The following is a 20,326-nucleotide window of genomic DNA, read 5'->3' as shown; positions in this document are numbered from 1 at the left end:
GTAGGCTGGGCACCATCTACTCGTAACTTCCTGCAGTAGAGTTCCATATGATGTTTTTTGTATGGGTGTTGTCTTGTCCGCGGTTTAATTACTGTCTGGAGGCTGTTAAACATTGATCTAGTTGGAATCCTCTTGTGTCGATTCTGGACAGATGTATGCTCATCACGTCCGTAGAGCATGAAATGGGTTTCCTTATACATGCATGTACCTTGGCGTCAGCTCTTCATTTCCGGCTACAGAATCATTTGTTATTTAAAGTCCTTTCATGTTCTAATCAAATGGAAATACTCCATTGCTGATTGGAATTGTACGGTACAGTGTACAGTAGTTCAACTCGGCATGGTTCATCTTTTTTTTTTAGCCTCACAGTAAAAGTCATTGGGCTGAGATTTTAGGCTGTCCATGGGCCTTGATTGGGTGCACGGAAAATTTGAAGTACATTCAGTACGTGTACAGCCTGTTTTCCCTGTCAGATCTTAAAGCCTTCTGATGTCGGTATGTACGGTATCTTCTGTACAGATAATGCCATGGAGGGCCCCATACATTGCCTACGGACAACCGACCATTGCTTCCTAGACCCATGGCGAAAGCATTAGAACACATCTGTTCTATGCGTGCCTATACTGAGAAAGATTCCTATCAAGAACTCATTTCTCCTCATGCTTTTTATACCCCATGTTCTGAAACACGTACGTGAAGAACGGTAGAGGACTTGGTGAGATTATGAGTTGGTCTGATTAGAATCACTAAGCTTTGGACAAAGTAGGTTTTGAACTTAAGGTTTTATTCTGTGAAACCTCCACCTCCTCAAAGGAGATTGAGGATTTTCTCTGCAGATATTTTCAGAAGATGTCTGCATGGATGTGTGTACTTTTGTATAACCCTGCTCAGTCCAAGAGGATTTACAACTATTTTACATTTCCGTTGGATTGAGCAGTAAACACCTTGTACGTATTCCTGTTGAAATCGGCTGGATTCAGCTGAGAACATTCATAGTCGGGTTCGGTTGGGTATTGGTAAATAACGCCAAGTTGGACTCTATTGGATTCAGCAGGCCATGCAGTCATTCTTATTTTCAGGTACCCATCAACTTGGCATGTTGGATTGTGCTGGACTGTGTTGGATTAAGCAGGAAACTCATATGAGTAATCGTCGGACTCTGTTGTATTTAGCAGGGTATAGTGGGGAACTATAGGGGTTAGGATTAGGTTATTGTGGGTTAAATTTCTTACCAAAAAGCTGTTTCTGGTGTAAGATTTTGTACATTGTAACAGACTCTGTTGTATTTAGCAAGGTAGTCCTTGGGAACTATAGGGGTGTGGATTAGGTTATTGTGGGTTAAATTTCTTACCCAAAAGCTGTTTCTGGTGTAAGATTTTGTACATTGTAATTTCCACATTTTGAAAGACTTAAACTAGGTTTTAACAGTTACACCTGCATGTAAGATACATGTACCTAAGAAAACAGCTAGCGTCTTCAAGTTCAAAACAGATGTTGTTTCAGCATCAAGTGCAATGGAAGTGCAGTCAGCCATTCAGATACACAGGGCAAGGTCTGTGGAGAGCCTAGTGTCTTTGTAAATTCCAGGCATGGCTACGTTAATGAGCTGGTTTGGTTTACGTCAGTAAAAAGTAATTAGACTTGAATTAGTAATGACCCCCTCACCGCATGACTTATTTTTGCTGCTGTTTGAGGCATCAGGCAGTAATCGCATGTGTACGTGAAGATAAGAAGTCATTTGATGTACTTCCTTTGATATTTCTCACAGAGTTGCTATGAAGTGGATCTTCTGTCTGGGTTCTGAAAATTTAACTCCAAGAGAACTAACTTGTATTCATTAATACAAAATATCATTTTTTAGTTCAGTATTTAAAAGGTAAATTAATATACAACATTTGCTTTTGCTGTAATTTTCAGAATTTGAAATGGATGGATTTGGGGTTTAGTATTTTATAGCAAACATTGTTACACAGACCTGTTTATAAAGTTGTGTGTGCATATAGATGCTGGAAAAACCAAGAAAGAAATGCTGTTGTTGTAGTCTTGTTCTCTGACCCAGACGAAACAGAGCAATTTATAGACATCTGGAATTGTCAGGTTAAGAATTGTCCGTTAGCTGGCTTGCACCCGTTCATGTTCACGGATGTGTAACTGATTGCAAACAAAATGTGGACAATCGGTAAATTGGGGGCAGTATTTGAAAAAGTCAGGCTAACCATCTTTTGGGAATTGCTACAAAAATACCACTTTTCTTAAAAGCGACAGCACACCAGGTGCCATGATTTCACAGGATGCTTGAGACTATTCACTTACAGTCAAATAAGGTACTTCGCAATACATGTAATTTGGAAGTTTTGTTTTTTGATGTTTGCAAATATTGCATTTAATTTGACAAAAATGACAAAAATGCATGAAATATCAAATGAGGCCTCAGTTGAAACAAATTGGAAACAATTTCCAGTACATGTATGATACTAGTTATAAAATGTTTTCAAAATAACAATCTTCAAGTTGTTTTGCAAAACAAATTAGGCATGTATTAAATATGTACCGGTACATGCCTGTTGTACATGTTGCTCGCAATCTGGCCAGAAAACATTTGCCAGGAAGCCATTTGACAGTCGTAAGGATCTTCTTTAGTAATGGATGAACTGATATGCAGTTTACATTGTACATGCATTGCTTACTGCCTGGCTGTTGCACTTTGGGACGTTCGCTTTGCGTGCACATCAGACTGCCTGGCAGTGTTTCTTGCTCAATCCGGTTCGTAAGTGACTGCGTCATACATACATGTACATGCGCACATACCACTAGCTCCCATTGGCTAAACACGCTACTTTGGACTACTTCTAGTTCCAATGGTTCCAATGATTTTCAATGCTACTCCGTGTGTGTAGTAGGTGTGATTTAAGTTAAAATGGCGTCACTCTTACGAACCGGATAGCTGAAAATGGGAAAACCCATAACCTGCCTCTCTTACAGCTCACATACACCCGCGTACAACTTCCCAATTGCGAACCAAGACGTCAAGGTTTTAGACCGAGTATTTAAAAAAAATCTGTGGATGACACATCACACATTAGTGAGGATATCACCTGTGCAGTGCTTCATCATTCTACATGCTCACCAGAACGTGATACATCAAGCAAAAATCTCTCCAAGTACGTCCTGATAAGATTCAAGTACCTGTAACTCAATATCCCCCGGCCGGAGGGACTCGGGGAGAAACACCTTTAGGTCGGAGCCGGGGCTTGCGCCTGCCGAGGTCAGATGAAAACATGGGGAGGTTTGGACTGGTCAAGTCACTGGACACTGTTGCACTAGCCCCGTTTTTTGACACAGTCACGAGCGCGTACCTGTGAAAGGGTGACAGTTATTAAAGTCAGCGTGTCAAATACCATCAAGGGATGGGCTGAAAAGAGAGGGGAGAAGGATAGGACTGCATGACAAGCTGGCCTAGGAGCTTGTTTTGACTCTCTGTATGTTTATCAACTATTAATGGACAGGATTAGCTGAGTGTTAAGTGACGTCGTTTATTGGGTCATACAAGTATATCGAACGTGTTGGTCTGACGTGTCTGCTGAGATTTCGCATAAGATCTCATAAAGCATTGAATCACATTTTTTCTTTCTTTAAATCATCATAAAACAAGCAATTTCATTTAAAAAAAATACATATTAATGTATTCTTTTGATTATGATAGATTGGTAATAAATTTATACTTTTTTTCATTTGTACATGCTGCACGTACATTTTTGTAACCGTCCAGTAACAAATATTTGTAAACAGATAAAATCCCTTGAGAATGTACGCACTACGTTCTTGGCAGATGGTAAATCTATTATTTATTTTAATGCAATGGGTAAGTTAATAATATGCGCGTACCGGTTTACCACTGTACATTGTACTCATGTGCAATGTCGGCGCATTAAGAAAAGTTCCTCGTGCACTTTGTAAATATTTTAAATGTACATGTAGCCATGGTAATTTATTTAAACACCAACATTCCCTCGTACTTAAATTCCTTGATTCAAAAATTGGTTAGTTTACAGCAGTGTTTCACAAGGAGTTGCAATCAACTGCTTTCATTGAGCAGTCACTGACCATCCATTGCAGGCAGCCGATCCTACCGGATTTGCATTATTCAAAAGTAATTTCTGTCTTTGGGAATGGCCAAATCCTCCATTGGAATTGCCCCGTCTACGTGCGAGTCAGAAACCTTGTCTTTCACTGGACCTGGAATTGACTGGAATCCTTGAAGAGAAGAGACCAAAGCCATAGATTGATCGCCGGTATTTAGCTTTATCTCCAACCTCCAAATGGGTCAGAAACCGGGCTTCCAAGTCTCGCGATAGTGGAGTGATGCATGGTGTTTCTGTGTTATCAGCTTGGCATACGGTTGATTGATGCGTACGACTGACGTCCCAAGATCTTTTGCAACGACCTTTTTTTACATCAGCCCCTTTCCCCTTATCAGGCCCCTTATCGCTGTCTGACATTATCAGCTCAGATGGTGGGATCCTCTCTATGTCTTACGATTGGGGTATTATTAATGACCCATTTAGCCAACCCTAAGTGTCAAATGGGTCAGTTCGTATTAATTCCACTGCACTGCTCTGGGTGGCCGCTCTGCTCAGTTGGTTGTATCCCGCTCAACATGGGCTGGTCTTTAACTATACCTCTGCAGTAACATTTGTTGTTGTATTATGCATAAATTCATGCACTACCAACACCAACCCTCCTATGCAAACATGAATTCTTTTTGACAAGTTGTCTTTTCAGTCAAACTCAATCAAGTGACTGTTTTCAACAGTTAAGAGCTCCCAGCCTAAATAAAGCAGGATTGACTGGCTGTGACTGTTTATGTAAGTTGATACAGCTGTGATTGATACAGACAGCTAGTGCCCACCAGGTTCCTGCTATTGTCTGTCGACTGAATTTGACTAGTCAGAGTACTTACTGAAAATGTAATCTGACTGTTTATGACTAGCCTGTGTAAAAGGCATGTCAGAGGAAGTGGATGGACTTTTGACTGTCTGTGACTGTTTAAACAGTTGGAGGGTTAATGCGTGAACGAACAGTATGCAACTCTAAACCTTGACAAGTTCAATTTTGGTCTCAGCATACATTTACCCATCCAAAATTGATTGTCGTCTCGGACAAGAATAATCATATTCTCTTTGTACAATTCTGCTGTATAGCATGTATAGTTGAGAAATAACGCTCACTGTTCTCATCTCATATTGTACGTAAACATTGTAATCCTGACTCATTAAAACACGAACCAAAAACCTACCAAATTTAAATATGCTGGTATGAGATCTAGTACTGCTGAGCTGCAGAATGACAAAAGACATCAGTATGAATCATGACAAAACCATTTCTGTTCCACTACGCGAAAGGTAAAGCTTTCACGCTACCTAAAATCTCCATGTTGGACCGGGGTCTGAAACAGAGATTTTTGGAACCTGACATGTGCTGGCAAGAATCAATCTTAGAAATTGCAGAACATCTTTTTTTTAAATTTAAGATTAACGGTGCCAAGTACCGGTAGTCGATCCTTTCAGTCAAAACCAAACAAGTGACTGTTTTCAGCAGTTAAGAATTCCCAGCCTACATAAAGCAGGATTGACTGGCTGGGACTGTTTAAGTAACTGGATCAATCTTAGAAATTGCAGACCATCTTTTTTTTTAAATTTAAGATTAACGGTGCCAAGTACCGGTAGTCGATCCTTTCAGTCAAAAACAAGTGACTGTTTTCAGCAGTTAAAAATTCCCAGCCTACATAAAGCAGGATTGACTGGCTGGGACAGTTTAAGTAACTGGATACAAAGTTTGACTCCGGGTGAGTGATAAGACAGCTGTGACCACAACTTGCCTTCTTTGTCTGTTGACCCAGTTTGACTAGTCACAGTGCTTGCTTGACATATGATCTGACTGCTGGTGACTAGCCTTTGTTAAAACTATATTAGGGGAAGTTGAAGTGACTTTTTGATTGTCTCTGACTGTTTAAATAGCAGGAAGGTTAATGACATGATGTGTCTATGTCTGGTCTGGGACGTGTAGGAGTTCTTTGCTTTTCGGTATTCTTGAGATACCTGAGCTCTGTGGCAACACTTGAGCATCTCAGCGTTTGGATCCTGTTTCCTTCTACGGGATATGCAAGGAAATTCATCACTCTGATTCTTCGAGTTTGGGAATAAGTTCATGGGACGGAAGCCTTGTGCCAGGAAGTCTAACACTTCGTTTGTTTTCTGTGGACGTTGAGGCCACTTTGGTGCTTTTTGTTGTAAATTCCAACGATGGGAAATTGACCACTAGAGACTAATTAATTAATAGAACCAGAAAATGCCAAATTTGACAGATATTGTAGTCACAGTTTGTACTGTGAAGGTCCAAGTTGCTGATTCTATAGGCAGTCTCATTATGGGCATGGCCTCTTGCGATTGCATGACCTCTGTCAGAGCATCCAGAGTTTCATGTTGACGAACAAACTTACGGTTTGTTGCACAATGCCAATTATTGTCAAATTCATCTGCATCGTAGCCAAACTAATGTGCATTAGCAGTGTTTGATGAACTTCAACTGAGAAAGTGCATGGTATGTGTAACAACGTGGTTATTACTCACTGTACACATATTGGGCAGAACAGGTTAAAAAATCTGCAATGTTTGTGGTTTGGTTGTCAAGTCCCAGAATGGGCCCCAACAACATGCATATCCACAGCCTCAAGCACCACCACACAGCAGCATATATGCACACCTGGCCTCGGGGGCTGCCTCGGTAGTCGGTAATCTCGAAGGCAACCAAGCTCTTAACATGTTAACCAGATCAGAAACAGTAAAAGCATGCGTCAGATGCTCATTACAGCCTGACGCATTCCGTGATCGTCTGTCACGAAGAGGTGCCATGAAAGATTTGAAGGAGGGGAGGAAAAGAGGAGTAGAATGATGATGATGCCTTCAAAGATGATTGTCCCGTGGCCTGATGAGCTCTGATGTCTTGTCAAGTATGTCTACATAGACCCCAACCAGGGGCCAATTTCACGGCGCTGCTAAGCACAAAAATTTGCTTAGCACCAATAAAACTGGCTTATAAATTAAGCAGGTTACCAGCCAAAACTCTACGTGATGTATATTGCTCCTGATTTGTGTTCAGCTGTTGTTTGCTAAGCATGAAAATCACATGGAGTTTTGGCTGGTAACCTGCTTTTATAAGCCAGACTTAGCTAAGCAAATTTTGTGCTTAGCAGCACCGTGAAATTGCGCCCAGGTCACAAGTTTGGATATCCTGTGGTAGTATGTCATTGCCAAGTTTTACGGTGATGTAACTTGGCAGAAAGAAGAAGTGGAATTTTCTCAAGATCGAGTTGTACATGTTTCAAGTGCGTGCTTCTGATGTCACCATCCATACATCATTGATCATCAAATGAATTATCAAAACATTTATCCCCCTTTAACCAGTTCAAGCTGGAGGACGTTTATACACGCAAAAGTTGTCCGAAATTCAGATCGGATGACTGATAAACCCACAACGAGCGAGGCCGGAAATATGTGTCGGCAACCCGCTCGCAGCGAGCGAGGCTAGAAAAATCAGGGTGTGCTACCCGCATATCATGGCCTGAACTCGCCTGGGATCGAGGTTCGTGAAAACTAATCCCGCACCTGATCTGGTCACTGTCAAAAGAAAGTCGGCTCGAACTGGTTAACTCTTGAGACTTTGCATGCATCCCACGTGGAAAAATGAGCAGAATAAGATATTTTATTAACTTTCCATTTCCTTCTCTCAGATGTTGAAAAGAGTTTGCTAATCTTTTTACCCTGATATAATGAAGACTTAACTGCTGCTCATCAACTCCTCAAATCCATAAAATAAGATCACTTCCCAAGTCAGGTCGGGGATTAATTTTGTTGTGGGTTTTATTCTCTGTAAATCACACTTGGAACTGCATATGGGGACTGTCTATTTATACTTGGACTGTCAACACGGTCAACCACACGCAGTTGATGCGCTCGTAACTGTGACGTGTGAAAACTAACAACAAACATATTTGAGATTACCGAAGCGTTGGAATGTGGAATCGCCATGCTAACTGGTTGCCGTTGGAGCCGGGACCTCATTTATTGTGACTCTTTTAAATACCAACATGAAATGTGGAAAGCTTGTCCAAATAAATAACAAGCCGATTAACGTACTCAAAAGACAGGATTTATTATCTATGGTTGAATGCCAATGAAACTTATGACCACTACTACGAGTTCATCAGAATCACGGGGTACATTGGCCCATTTAGGTCAGCCTTGGTGCAGATTCGTGCGTTGAATAAACTAGCCAGTAAATATGAACTACCCGGAAGAGTTCAAATATATGAGATCACCGCAAAAGTCTGGTCTCATTAGTATTCCTATTTATCGGCGTCTGGGTGTATTCTTAGCACACCTTTGGGGCCGATTCACTTGTTTATCAAAGATCATATAAATTACCAAACTAATCTGTCCAATAAGGGGGAGTGCATTTCACGATTCATTAAACCGTCACGGCACGGACGGACGGATAGATGGAACATCTCACCAGCGCCAGCTCTTCTTTTTTTTATATTTTGCCTCGAGCCACAGGTTGTACAACGCCGTTAAAATTCCAAATTGTTGCATTACAAAAAACCTGCTCACCGTTGCCCGGAGCCATGTATTCAATTACAGGAGAGCGGGACTGGGGACCTGACCCTTCTGGTTGCCACGGCAACTGCATGATTCCTATGGCGACACCCTGGGTTTCTCACAAATAACAGGATGACTTCACGAAAAAAGAAAAAAAAATTGTGATGCAAGATGAATTATGGATCGATTTTTTTTACTGTCATACATGACAGAAATATGCAGAGCTACATGTAGTCTGTATGCGCAAGGTATACAGGAGTTGTGGATGAGGTGTTAAAATGCACACGTGTTTGTCATGGGGCTAGAATGGCAGATGTCTTGTTTGCTTTTGGGGTTCTTTACAATGCTATCATGTATTTATTTATTTATTTATTCCATTTCTTTACCCAGGGTATGCCCAAACAGTTAAAAAGTGGTTTCCATTGGGGCCCTGCGTACATAACAAATTTTAAATAATGTTAAGAAAAGTTAAACTCATCAGGAAAAGTCCATTGGTGAAACATACGACGAACATAAATATTTATACAAGAAGCGATTCACGTATCTCAGAAATATTAAAGAAAAGCTATACATTGTACATATTTTAAACATTCAACTATATAAAGGCATGAATTTCTGATCACGGAATGGGCGAAAACCCCACAGAAACCCTTTTGGGGAAAAAACACAGGTAAATTCCCGATCCGGCTCCAAATTAATACCATGGCAACTATGTATTGCAAGGTTGGCTTGTGCTGGAACTCCTAAAAAGGCCCAATTAAAAGCAAATTCAAATCATTTGCTTATAAGTAAAAGTGGATTTTATTCATTTTGAGTGACTATGTCACATTTTTTAATGACTTAATTTTAAAGTTACGGGAAGGGATATGGCGGGTGGTTATATTTTACATTTTGTATTTCACTTGATTTTTCTGGGAAGGGGTCAAAGTCTTAGGCCACGTCTAGCCAGATGCACCTTCATTTTGGAGTTGTACCAAAATTTAAAACAAAAATCTAGAATTGCCAATTTATTGAATTGATTGAAAGACATTGTTTCAAGTCTCTCGTGGACCTAACTATTATCTTATCCTAAACCCTACTCCATGTCCAAACTTTCCCCTACACAAGAACTCTGTATTTGAAATGAAATGAATCACTAATTTTCAATTGCACATAGTCTTGTTCTTGAATTATGAAAATAATGATATTCAATTCTTTGTTTCTATCTCTCTACCTTCCCAAGTCACTTTGTCTTTTCCTACCTCTTCATTAAATTCCTCCTTGATGCCCTTGTTTGTTCCTTGAACACTTCCCCTTCCATAAAATTTCTCTCTTTGCAGTTACATTTTGAAATTTTTTTTTTTTTTAGTTTTAAGGATGTCCTGTGCTGCCCGTACATGTCAAAAAAGAAAAATAATAGTCCTATTCACCCACTGTACCTCCTGATGATATTTCAAATCACTGAATATGTATACAATGACAGGTGTTTGATCAGCATAAGTCAAGTTCTGTCATATTTGTATCTCTGATGTGTCACATGACATTTATTACCGACTACCCATTCATTTTCATTCAGTCCCCACTCCCTTGCCACCATCTGAACTAAACCCTCACATCTCATATATGATATTTATTCCCCCCCCCTTATAAACACACTACCCCCTCCCATACTGTCAATCACACCATGATCCTCTCTGATGATATTTTTTATCTAACTGGAACTACCTACAATTTGTGTCCCCCCTCTCCCCCTCACTCCTTTTCTAAGACCTGGTATGACGGACCAAGTGAGGCTGATGAGCCCATGGTGAGAACGGACCAGTCGGCCGACTTCACGGTATCTGAAGACTTGCACCCCGCTCTTTTTTTTTCTTTGGAAAATCCCCACCTTGCTTTGTGGTTCCTGCTTTTCACAAACCCTCTCTATATAGCTCTCTGCTCTGAGCAACGCTCTGTTGTATAACAAGTCAATGATGTACTGTATGATTCCCGTATTGCATGGCCTTCCCTTGTGGCATTAATCCGGGGCTGGAGTTTTTCCTGCAATTCAACAAAAACAAACACCAAAAAAAACTAACTGTTAATTAAAGAGCTATATTAAATTACTGGAGTGCTGGCTCGATTGACAAAGTGATGCCTGCTGGGCGCATTTATGTTTGTGCACAAACCTATGGAAAACTCACAATTTTGTACGGCTTTTGTACGGCTATTTGCATACCGGTATCTGCGTTTATATTCTATACAGGTGCGTTAGTGAAGCCGATACGCCTAAAAACCGAAACGCACAGCAAATGAACATTTCATTTTGCTCTGCGCAAGAAGCGCAAACGCGTGCGCATATCCGCTGCAGATGCTTTTTGCCGTGATGTGTTTTGAGCCGTCATGACGCGCTTAAGTTGGTTGCGTATGTTCTACTTGCGCGTTGCATTAATTTAGAGTACACTTTCAAAATTCACTCCATCTAATTTCACAATGTTGTACAAACGCGCATGTCTGCTTGCAGGATGGCTACAAAGTATTTCCGCTAGTAAGAAGGAGGAGTTAGGGCTCTAGTAATTTAACATAGCTCTATGCTATTAATAAACTAACAAATGGAGTGTATTTTGTAAATTTTTAGTGATTGCAAATTAATTGTAGAGAAGTTGGCAAGAAACGTCATCTAACTCACACCTCCCTGCTTGTTTGTCCAATGAAGTATGCTGTAAAAATATCAGTCACACTGGGTGACGATGATTTCAGATACTTTTTTTCATACTGTAGGTAATTGTTTTGGTAGATTCTATGGAATGCTGTAATTTCAGTAAATTTGTGACACAGATTCAAGATTTATTTTCTTACGATGTTTCAGCTGACAAGTGAATGTGCCACTTGAAATTGAAATACAAAAGTGACTCAAGCTCGTTAGTTTTTGGAAGATTAAAAAAAAGTATCATCTTCTCCCTAGTTTAGAGTTCCTGATATCCAGTGTTAATAATTACCTGCCTGCATTTGAAATGAACAGTGTATCTGCTTGAACAGTAGTTTCTCTGTGATCAGGTGTTTGCTTTTTGGTGGAGAGAATTTGATGTGTTTCCCCATTTTATTTGCTAGTCCTTGCCTTTGTTTTTGCATTTAAGTCAGTGGAAGTCGTGGGCTTCTTCTATGTACAGTGGCATCGGTAGTCGTACAAACTAGTCAGATCCACGTAGCTGAATACCTGCAAATGTGACATCGAAAATTTCCACTTGGAGACTTGATGTCCGTTTGGAACAGATGCAGTGTGATTTGAGGAATACAAAAACTTGAAAAGGTTTTAAGAGTACTTCATTTTTCGGGTGGATTAATTAAGGGAAAGAAGAGGGGTTTATCGAAAGGGAACACAAAGCGACAGCACTTGAGAGAAATTAGGGTTCATTCGCAGTGCTATAAAAAGTCAGCTCTTCTAAAAGTCTTCTTTTAAAACCATTCTTTCACAGCTCTATGCAAGTTTGGAGCGTCATGATAATGTACATTGTATGGACTCCGTGTGCAGAAAGTAGAGGGCGCTTTGTGACCAGTGGGCTGCGCGCACTGGTTCGCGCGCACGGCTCAAAGTACGCACAACTTATTTCATTCTGAATGTTCAAAAACCTGTAGCGTCATCGCGCAAGTGTCAGCGTCGTCGGCAATGCGTTCATGTGTCCCTCTCAGTGGTCTCCCTCAACTCTCCGTTGAGGGAGTACCGGTGCACGGAGCCCATAAAGGTGTATAAAGCTTCATCTTGCCTTATTAATACACAAAATTGGTACCTACCGTACAATGTAACTTATGCCCTGCTGGAATGGACTTGTACGAAGTCCTTACTAGAACTTTTAGGAAATATCTAGATTTATGCTGCATTGGCCTCATCCCAGCGTGCATGCATCATCTTTGCTACCTGCGCCCATTAATAATGCAACGATAACAGGGGTCCTCCATAACACAAAAATGGACCGCAGAATCTGCCACGGCTTATACTCTGATAGCAGATTTGATTTGTCTAAGACCTAAATTGCTTTTTTTTTTTGCTCTGTAATGAGCCCTGTGGGAGTCCCCATGCAATTTATTTGCTAGTCATCGTTGAATGACTTGTGTGGATGATCAGTTGTATGCTGCAAGAAAGTGTAGAAAAAATCCAATCTCTTGTGCTCTGTGATTATTTTTGAGATCGCGCTTGCGACAACTGCTAATGGAAATGCAAATTTATGCATTATTTTAATTTGAAAGATTGCATCTGGCTGTAATGTTTTCAGTTGTTTGTTGCTGTTTTTATTGATTGGTTTGTTCTTGAATAAAAATAATACAGCTGGTGTTTTTGTGTAAAGATGTGGATATATACATGTATCTGAAATTGTTGCAAGTTCGTTCTCAAGCCGTTGCACTAAATTGGCTGGATGTATGCATACGTGGCTGGCCTTGGGATTGAATAAACTGTATTTATTTGAGAAGCATTGTCCAAGAATTGTTGTTTTTGCATTGTGATGAGAAAGCATATTGAGTGCATTGATTTGAATGGATGGTTATTGTGATTTGCAGGAATGTAATAACATTGTGTTCAATGTCTTTGTGTTTGAGCATGTAGTCCTTGAACTAACACAAACTATACGTGTATGATTCGAGTATCTTTTGCAATGAGGAATGTATGCACAGAAAAGATGATGGAGTCTAGTGCATGGATTTAAAAAAAACAATGAGTTTATTATGTTGAACTGAAGCATGGTTGTCTTGAAATACTGTAGTCCTGCTGATAAGTTTCCTGATTTGTTTTCTTTGAAGTCTTACTCAGTCAGGGTTTCACTGTTAATAGTCTGGCGCAAAAGTTTTCAACAGAGGTGTCACATGTGGTGCTGTAAAAGCATTACATTCACTGTGTGGACTTCCGAACAAAAGATGTCCACATAAACCAGGTAGCAGCGACGTTGTGTGGACTTGCCCACGTTCACACAATGTTTCCCCCTCTCTGGAAAACAGGTTTAGAGTCATTTTGGGGTTAGGTTTATTTGTGGCAAAATGAAGAGAAACACTAAAGGGAATCATACCAAAAAAAATTGGTTAAAAGAGTTTTTACAGTGTGAGTAAAATGATTTTTTTTCACAGGTTTTTCTTAACTACATGAAAACAAAAGAATGTCCACACTACGTATGTATTCATAAGATGGAATTTTACGTCGGGGTGATGTAAATCAAATTAGGTTTTGCTCGTCACCGACGTACATGTATAAACACTGTATACTCGGTGTGTTACCTCCCGAGTGAAAGTTGAAAAGAATCACTCGTTTACGTCACACTACGTATGTAACGTAAACATGTCTGAATGTCACGTCACTATCACTGTAAAAATGTAATACTTAAGAGGTGCAACCACCATACCATACAAAACCTTGCTAAAACTTGAGGTATCAAAGATTGTGAGTGTCGCAAAACCAGAAAAAGTGTGGTGTTATGCGGTACTGAATGGGACCGAAGCTTCCATTTTGACAGCAGGTTTTGATATATGCTGCAGCAGACTCTTTGCAATTAGTCGCTTTACGGAGGCGCAATTACCGCAAGCTCTTCGCCGGCACTCCAAAACGCCAATACCAATTAGGCTAATCCCTGATCCCTGAAACTTAATTTTACAAAGTGCCCTCCCTGTTGCAAGTCTGTCGCTTACAATGTACGTGTAGGTACACTTGGGGGAGGGGACATTTGTCTGTGCTCCCACTAGCTTGCTGCCAAGATGAGCGAGTTCTGAATAGCAATGTTGTGGCATTTATGTACAAAAAATACTGCTGGAAGCAGTTACATATACATGTATGCATTTCAACTGATAAACTGTTGGTTTTTGGATGTTTAAGAAATACCATCAAGGCTAAATAAAAAACAGTGATTATCATTCAGTCTTTATATATTTTAGTGGCAAAACAATAAAAAAAGAAATTTGCATAAATTATGAAAAACAAAAATAAAATTAACAAAAAAAATTCAAAGAGATGGCTACTCTAATTTTCAGTTATGTTGATATTGTGATGTGTATGCGTATTACTTTCGTGAAGTAACTTAGAGCAGTAAAAATTATAACTAATACTCCTGGCGAATTCTTGGCTGTATTAAACATTAGATTGTTGATAAAAAAAAAGAGGGAATCGAAGTCAGAAAATAAACCAGTCATGCAACTTTGCCTCGGATAACCTAACTTCCTCTTAAAGAAAAAACATGTGTGAGTGCACAATAAGCTCTGGCCATGTCTTGCATGAAAGTCTTGCTTGAAATTAATCAAAATGATCCCTGCCAGAGCTGAAAAAAAACCGACCGACCACCAAGTGACATGTTGAAGGGCCTGCCAGAGCTTAAAAACCCAATTGCCATTAAAAATTGCGGGGAAAAAACACTGTAAAGTCTTTTAAGTCTTGGAACTTCCTCTGTTTGGTGGCTTTACAGTTGCATGCCTAAGTTTCATTTAAAGAGCCCAATATTAGATAGGCATCTTTTTGATATTACTTTTTTTCTTTTATAATACACGTACATGCAGTTTACAATTTAAAAAAAACAACAACAACAGAAAATTAAGTTTCAGATTTTTAAATTCCGAATACAAAGTACATTCATGAAAATAATAACCCACTGTTAATAACCCACAGCGCAAACCATTACATAAGGGCAGTGATATCAAGATAACCGTTAGTTGTCGGAAATCTTCTTATCTAATTAGAATTGGAATTATAGATTGGGCCAAATATTGAACCCTAATGCTCTGATAACCAGGATTACGTGATCATCAGTCTGTTCCATGTAATGATGTCACTATATCGGGATACTCAGGGAATCTAAGGTTTGTTTGTGTAGCGCAGCTGTGCCTGGAATACTTGGGCTATATGGTAGTCTTGGTTCCAAGACGTTCTCAGCGGTGCGGTGTTTCAGCATGCACAGGATGGACTGTGTAGCGGATCACCGAAGCGGGCGCCTTGTACATATATGCCAACAGGCTGCATGCGGTTCGTCAACCGAGTTTGGTTTGCGGATTGAAACAGCGCACCCTCTATTGAGACAATGTGCAACATGCATCATGCTGCTGCACAGTAGCCTGTACCATCTCTCGTGAATTATCCCGCTACGAACGTTTTGCACCAAGACTAGGGCTACGGCTACATGTACATTCACTGAGGAATGGAACACTAAAGCCATAACCGTAAAGCAGCCGGTTTGGATGTTGCTCATGGTGCCATATATCGGCATGAGACATACATTGTAATAAGCCCATAATCCTAGCAAGGCATCCAAACATGCCCCTTCCCCCTAAAAATAATTAGTATTGATTAATAAAAGGGTTAATAATTCAGTGTGATCACCCCACAGTAAGCCTTCACATCCATGGGGAAAATTTCATATTTACATAAGAGCAGTTTTCCCAGGGCTAGTTTTTAGTTTTTCAGATGGCTCTAAAATTGCCAAAACACCTGATTAAAATTATCATTTTCTAAAATCTTAATTTTAACCTTGGGAAGGATTTCGACAGATCATATGTCACAAAAACATATGTCAACAAATTAAAATGACAAAATAGAGAAAAAAGGAAAATAAGAAAAAGAAAAAAAATCAGCCATTTGAGTTTAGGAATATTTCACACATCATTAGAAGGCTCCATATCCGCCCGTTTATTACCAGTCAGTGCCCTTGAATGAGTTTTTTTTTATTCCTTTTATCATCAATGAATTGGAAATTTTCATTGCTCTGTGAGCAAATGCACACATTGGGGTCTTTGCACTTATGGTAGGGGCCCAGTGCAAGGTGCATGTGTATAAAAAACAGCTACATGTACAGTACATGCATGTATTAAAGGGGAGAATGCAAAATTAAACAGGTGGCAACTTGAGGTTTACTTCGAGGTTTACCTGGAGGTTTACTTCGAGGTTTACTTCGAGGTTTACTTCGAGGTTTACTTCGAGGTTACTTCGAGGTTTACTTTGAGGTTTATCTCGAGGTTTTAGAAGGTTTAACAGGGTTTTGTGAGGTACCTCAGGTTAAAACCTTGAGGTACCCCTTGTTTAATTTTGAATTCTTCCCTAATCGTCCTCAGTGTTTGCTATTTTTACTTTGAGTATTTGGACTAAAACAACTCCCCCCTCCCGCAAAAACAACAACTCAAAGCAAACAAACAAAAACACAAAACAAATGTACATGTATAAGATGAAAAGGGCCAATGCAACCAAATCCTCAATATTTGATATTGTACCATGAAGAGTTGAGCCGAGCTGAGCAAAAAACTGGGAAAAAACACAAATGCAACAAACACAGAGTCAATAAGATGATTGAAATTGCTTAGAGCATATAGAGCAAGAAACAGATGCTTTCCCCATGTACAAAACATTAAATAATAATTAGTGACTAATGAATTGAAAAGACGCCCTTCATGTCAGCAATACTACATGTAGTCTAGTCTAAGTCATAATGATGCAAAAAGAATGGTGGAGTTCAGTCCTTATTATTCATAATTATTCGGTTATTTCTTGTGCATGTATAATCTTGTCATTTGAGCCAAGGTCAGATTTGATATCTGCCTTCTTTCAAGTTAGTCTGGCTCCAAAGTTGATCTAGGAAACACTCACTAACGAACAATCTATTGTAATTACCCCATCTAGAAATGGAATAGAATAACTGGAAAGCAAATGCCTTAATTAGGAAAAAAGCTTTATAGCATCATGAATAATGCAATAACCTCCCTGTGCTGTTTGCTATGAATAATGCATACTGATGAATTATTCATTAATCTGGTACAAGAGTAGAATAGCCATCAGTATGGTTATGGCGAAATGCAATAGTGGCATGCATTATTCATAACTTGTCCTGGTGCACTCCTCTTGCTGGTAGTGCTGTAGTAAAATGCTAACTGCTGCGACATGCTTATAATTACATAATTATGCAGCCATATGTTAACAAATCACATACATTTATGATACTGAATAACTCATTCACAAACTAGAACTATGTCTGTTCGATGAACAGAACATAGGACTTTTCTGCAATATTATTTTTTGTGAAGTCATGCTTATTTGGTCCATGGGCAGTCATGCAAATTGTGAATTTAATATAAGAACAAAGTTCTATGACTTATTTGCTGCTTGGTAAGCCTTGCAGTTCTCTAGATGTATGCATTTCAAAGATGACATCACATTACCCATGATGACGTAATCATGACATCACCTCAATTTTCACCTATAACATACATGTATCTCTGTCTACATTGACAAAGGTTCAACCTAATCCAGCTTGTAGTTTTTAAATAGTTGGCATTAGAACATTTAAGATGACGTCGCATGACGCATGAAGACATCATTAGGACGTCACTCTTCTAGACACGACTTTCCTATAATATTAATCTTTGTCTAATGAGTGATAGAAGGTCAATCTGTGTTTTTATGCACTAAATGTCTGTGTAACCAGGCCAAAATTTATGGGCAAATTATTCATACATGTATTAGTTTGAAAAATATGGGAAAAAAGTCAAATTTATCCAAAATGAAATTGAATTTTAGTTCACCATGTACACGTACACCATCATAGAAACAGGTAAAGCAATGGCTACCCTTTAAGTTGGCTACGGCTTAATGTTGTTACTGTTTGAAAATTGGAGGTGTCGGTTACCAAGGGAATAGTCGGTAGCCTGCAGGTCTTTAAGCAATTACTATCAAGCTGTGGTTAACATCTCAAAATTTGCCAGGGAACTTGGCGGAATATTGTTTAGAATTCATCGCTTCAACTGTGAGGGGAGGGTCATGCATGTGCATCGTGTAGCTTAACAAGAACTGCTTAATAATTAAATGTTGTGGCAATTCATTTCACGTACTCTTCTTGTTGAAAAACTGTGTGAAGGTGCTGTTGAATAAATTTGTTGCATTAAGAAAACGTGTTATGTTTGGAGATTGGCCATGATTTTTGCTCATTAAGCTGTATTATTTGCAGATTTTCTTAGTCACTGTTGATTGTTAATTTGTCCTTATTACAGCAACGGCAGTACCAGGAGACAGAGTATACCTACAACGGTATTCCCTTCACCCGTCCCCTGGACACGGGGAGCCCGCCCCTCACCCCCAGCCACTCCCACGAATCTGCGTTGCACAACCCAGGCCGGAACCACGCCGAGTCATCGGCCTCCACCTGCTGTACGCGCTGGGCCCGCGGCAACCGTTACCAGGCCACGCCTACTTCCCCGGACGACTCGGATCTGAACGAGGTGCACGTGCACGACCCCAACGCCAACCCGGCCATCACTAAGGAAGACCTGTCGCTGGACCCCTACCCGAAGATGAACTGCACGACCACGGTGACCGAGGCCATAGTCACCATGATGCCACCCAGCGTGGCCGGAGACGGGGACTCCCTCAACACTACAGTGAGTACCAGGTCCAGTCCTGGGGTGGTCCGCGTGTCGGCACTATAGCACAGGTCACTACAAGGGGGGAGGCTGGTTCCAAACAACCAAGGACCATCAGAACAATGGGCTAAACGCATTGCTATTCATCCATTTAGCTTCTTATTATTTGATTGCCTTATGAAAATTGATTCGCCAGTGTATAATACGCTTTTTGATATGTATCTATAAATATATTTGTGAGTAGCAGTGGTGATGATGATGACGATAATGACGGTGATAGTAATTAGGCCTATACCTGCGTACATCGATAGCAGTCAAGGCTGGGGTTGGCATCATCATTATTAGTATTCAGTCTTGTAATTACGCAGTGGGAATATTGGCCATGAACCCCCCGTTGTGACTATACTTTCAACAAGTGTGCGAAGGTTACCATATGGCTGGCGATCACAATGGTGATCAAGCCGACAAATTGTAAGCATAATGAACGCACAGTATTTTGGCCAGAGCAGCATCAGCACTAAAAGGGATTGACTCCAAAATTCAAAATGCAACCCATTTTGTGCCACAGATGATAAGATCGATGTTCAAAGATTTTTTTTCCCCGTTCAGTTTTACATAAAATGTGGAGCAGGATTTCAACCATCAACCTTTTATGGCAAGGTATTTTTTTGGGGGGGGGGGGGGTTGGGCACAGAATTTTTACAGCCTAACATTATGATCGATCATTGGTTTGTTGTCACGTCATTTTCACGCAAAAAAAATGAATGATCCATCGTTATTTGCCCCTTTAAAGTTGAAGTACAGTTTGGTACAAAATAATGTTTTGATCTTGCCGCACATAGTACATTCACAAGCATACCAGCAGTACTGTACATGTATGTTGTATCATAGAGCAAGGAACAGGAGTTTCAACTCCCTCAACTTCAAAGGATCCGTGCCCTGAGCATCGGGGGGGGGGGGGGGGGGCAAATTACCAACTAGGGGGGCCCATTACCTTAAAAATTCAAAAATACACACGGCTTTTGCCGTTTGGGGGAGGGGGGCCCGGCCCCACCAGGCCCCCCCCCCCCCCCTTGACAATGGGCCTGGTTCCGTGCGAGTTGCTTCGGTCGTAAAACTGATTCGTGACCTTTTTTGCTCTGTGGTTGTATAACAAACTGTTACGACACTGTTTCTCTTTGATTCCAGTCAGTTGAAAAGCTAGTTCCATCTGTGCATGTACTGCTTCAATGCCCCCAAATACATGCCATATTACAAATGTACATTTTGATGGTTTCCTGCTCTACATGGTCGTAACCACACTATACATACTAAGCTGTTGGAATTGAACGTTACATGTACGC

At 40.2% G+C, this 20,326-nt stretch overlaps 1 protein-coding gene across 2 annotated transcripts in view; it reads left to right on the top strand.

Annotated features, from left to right (window-relative positions):
• LOC119738693 (potassium voltage-gated channel protein Shal-like) overlaps positions 1-19,957 on the top strand; it is an 87,685-nt gene extending 67,728 nt beyond the window's left edge. The window contains exons 5-6 of one of the 2 annotated variants that reach the window (XM_038213621.1): positions 10,405-10,473; positions 18,615-19,957. In XM_038213621.1, the coding sequence (XP_038069549.1) occupies positions 10,405-10,473; positions 18,615-19,049 (504 nt within the window). In that variant the 3' untranslated portion in view covers positions 19,050-19,957. The remainder of the gene's footprint in view (positions 1-10,404; positions 10,474-18,614) is intronic. The other variant, XM_038213622.1, reaches the window with a different exon arrangement.
• The last annotated feature ends 369 nt before the right edge of the window (positions 19,958-20,326 follow it).

The sequence above is a fragment of the Patiria miniata genome, unplaced genomic scaffold (assembly GCF_015706575.1).
Source record: "Patiria miniata isolate m_02_andy unplaced genomic scaffold, ASM1570657v1 HiC_scaffold_3, whole genome shotgun sequence".
Lineage (NCBI taxonomy): Eukaryota > Metazoa > Echinodermata > Asteroidea > Valvatida > Asterinidae > Patiria > Patiria miniata.
The sequence above is the reverse complement of the archived record's forward strand: the minus strand, read 5'-3'. Positions and strand labels throughout refer to the sequence as shown.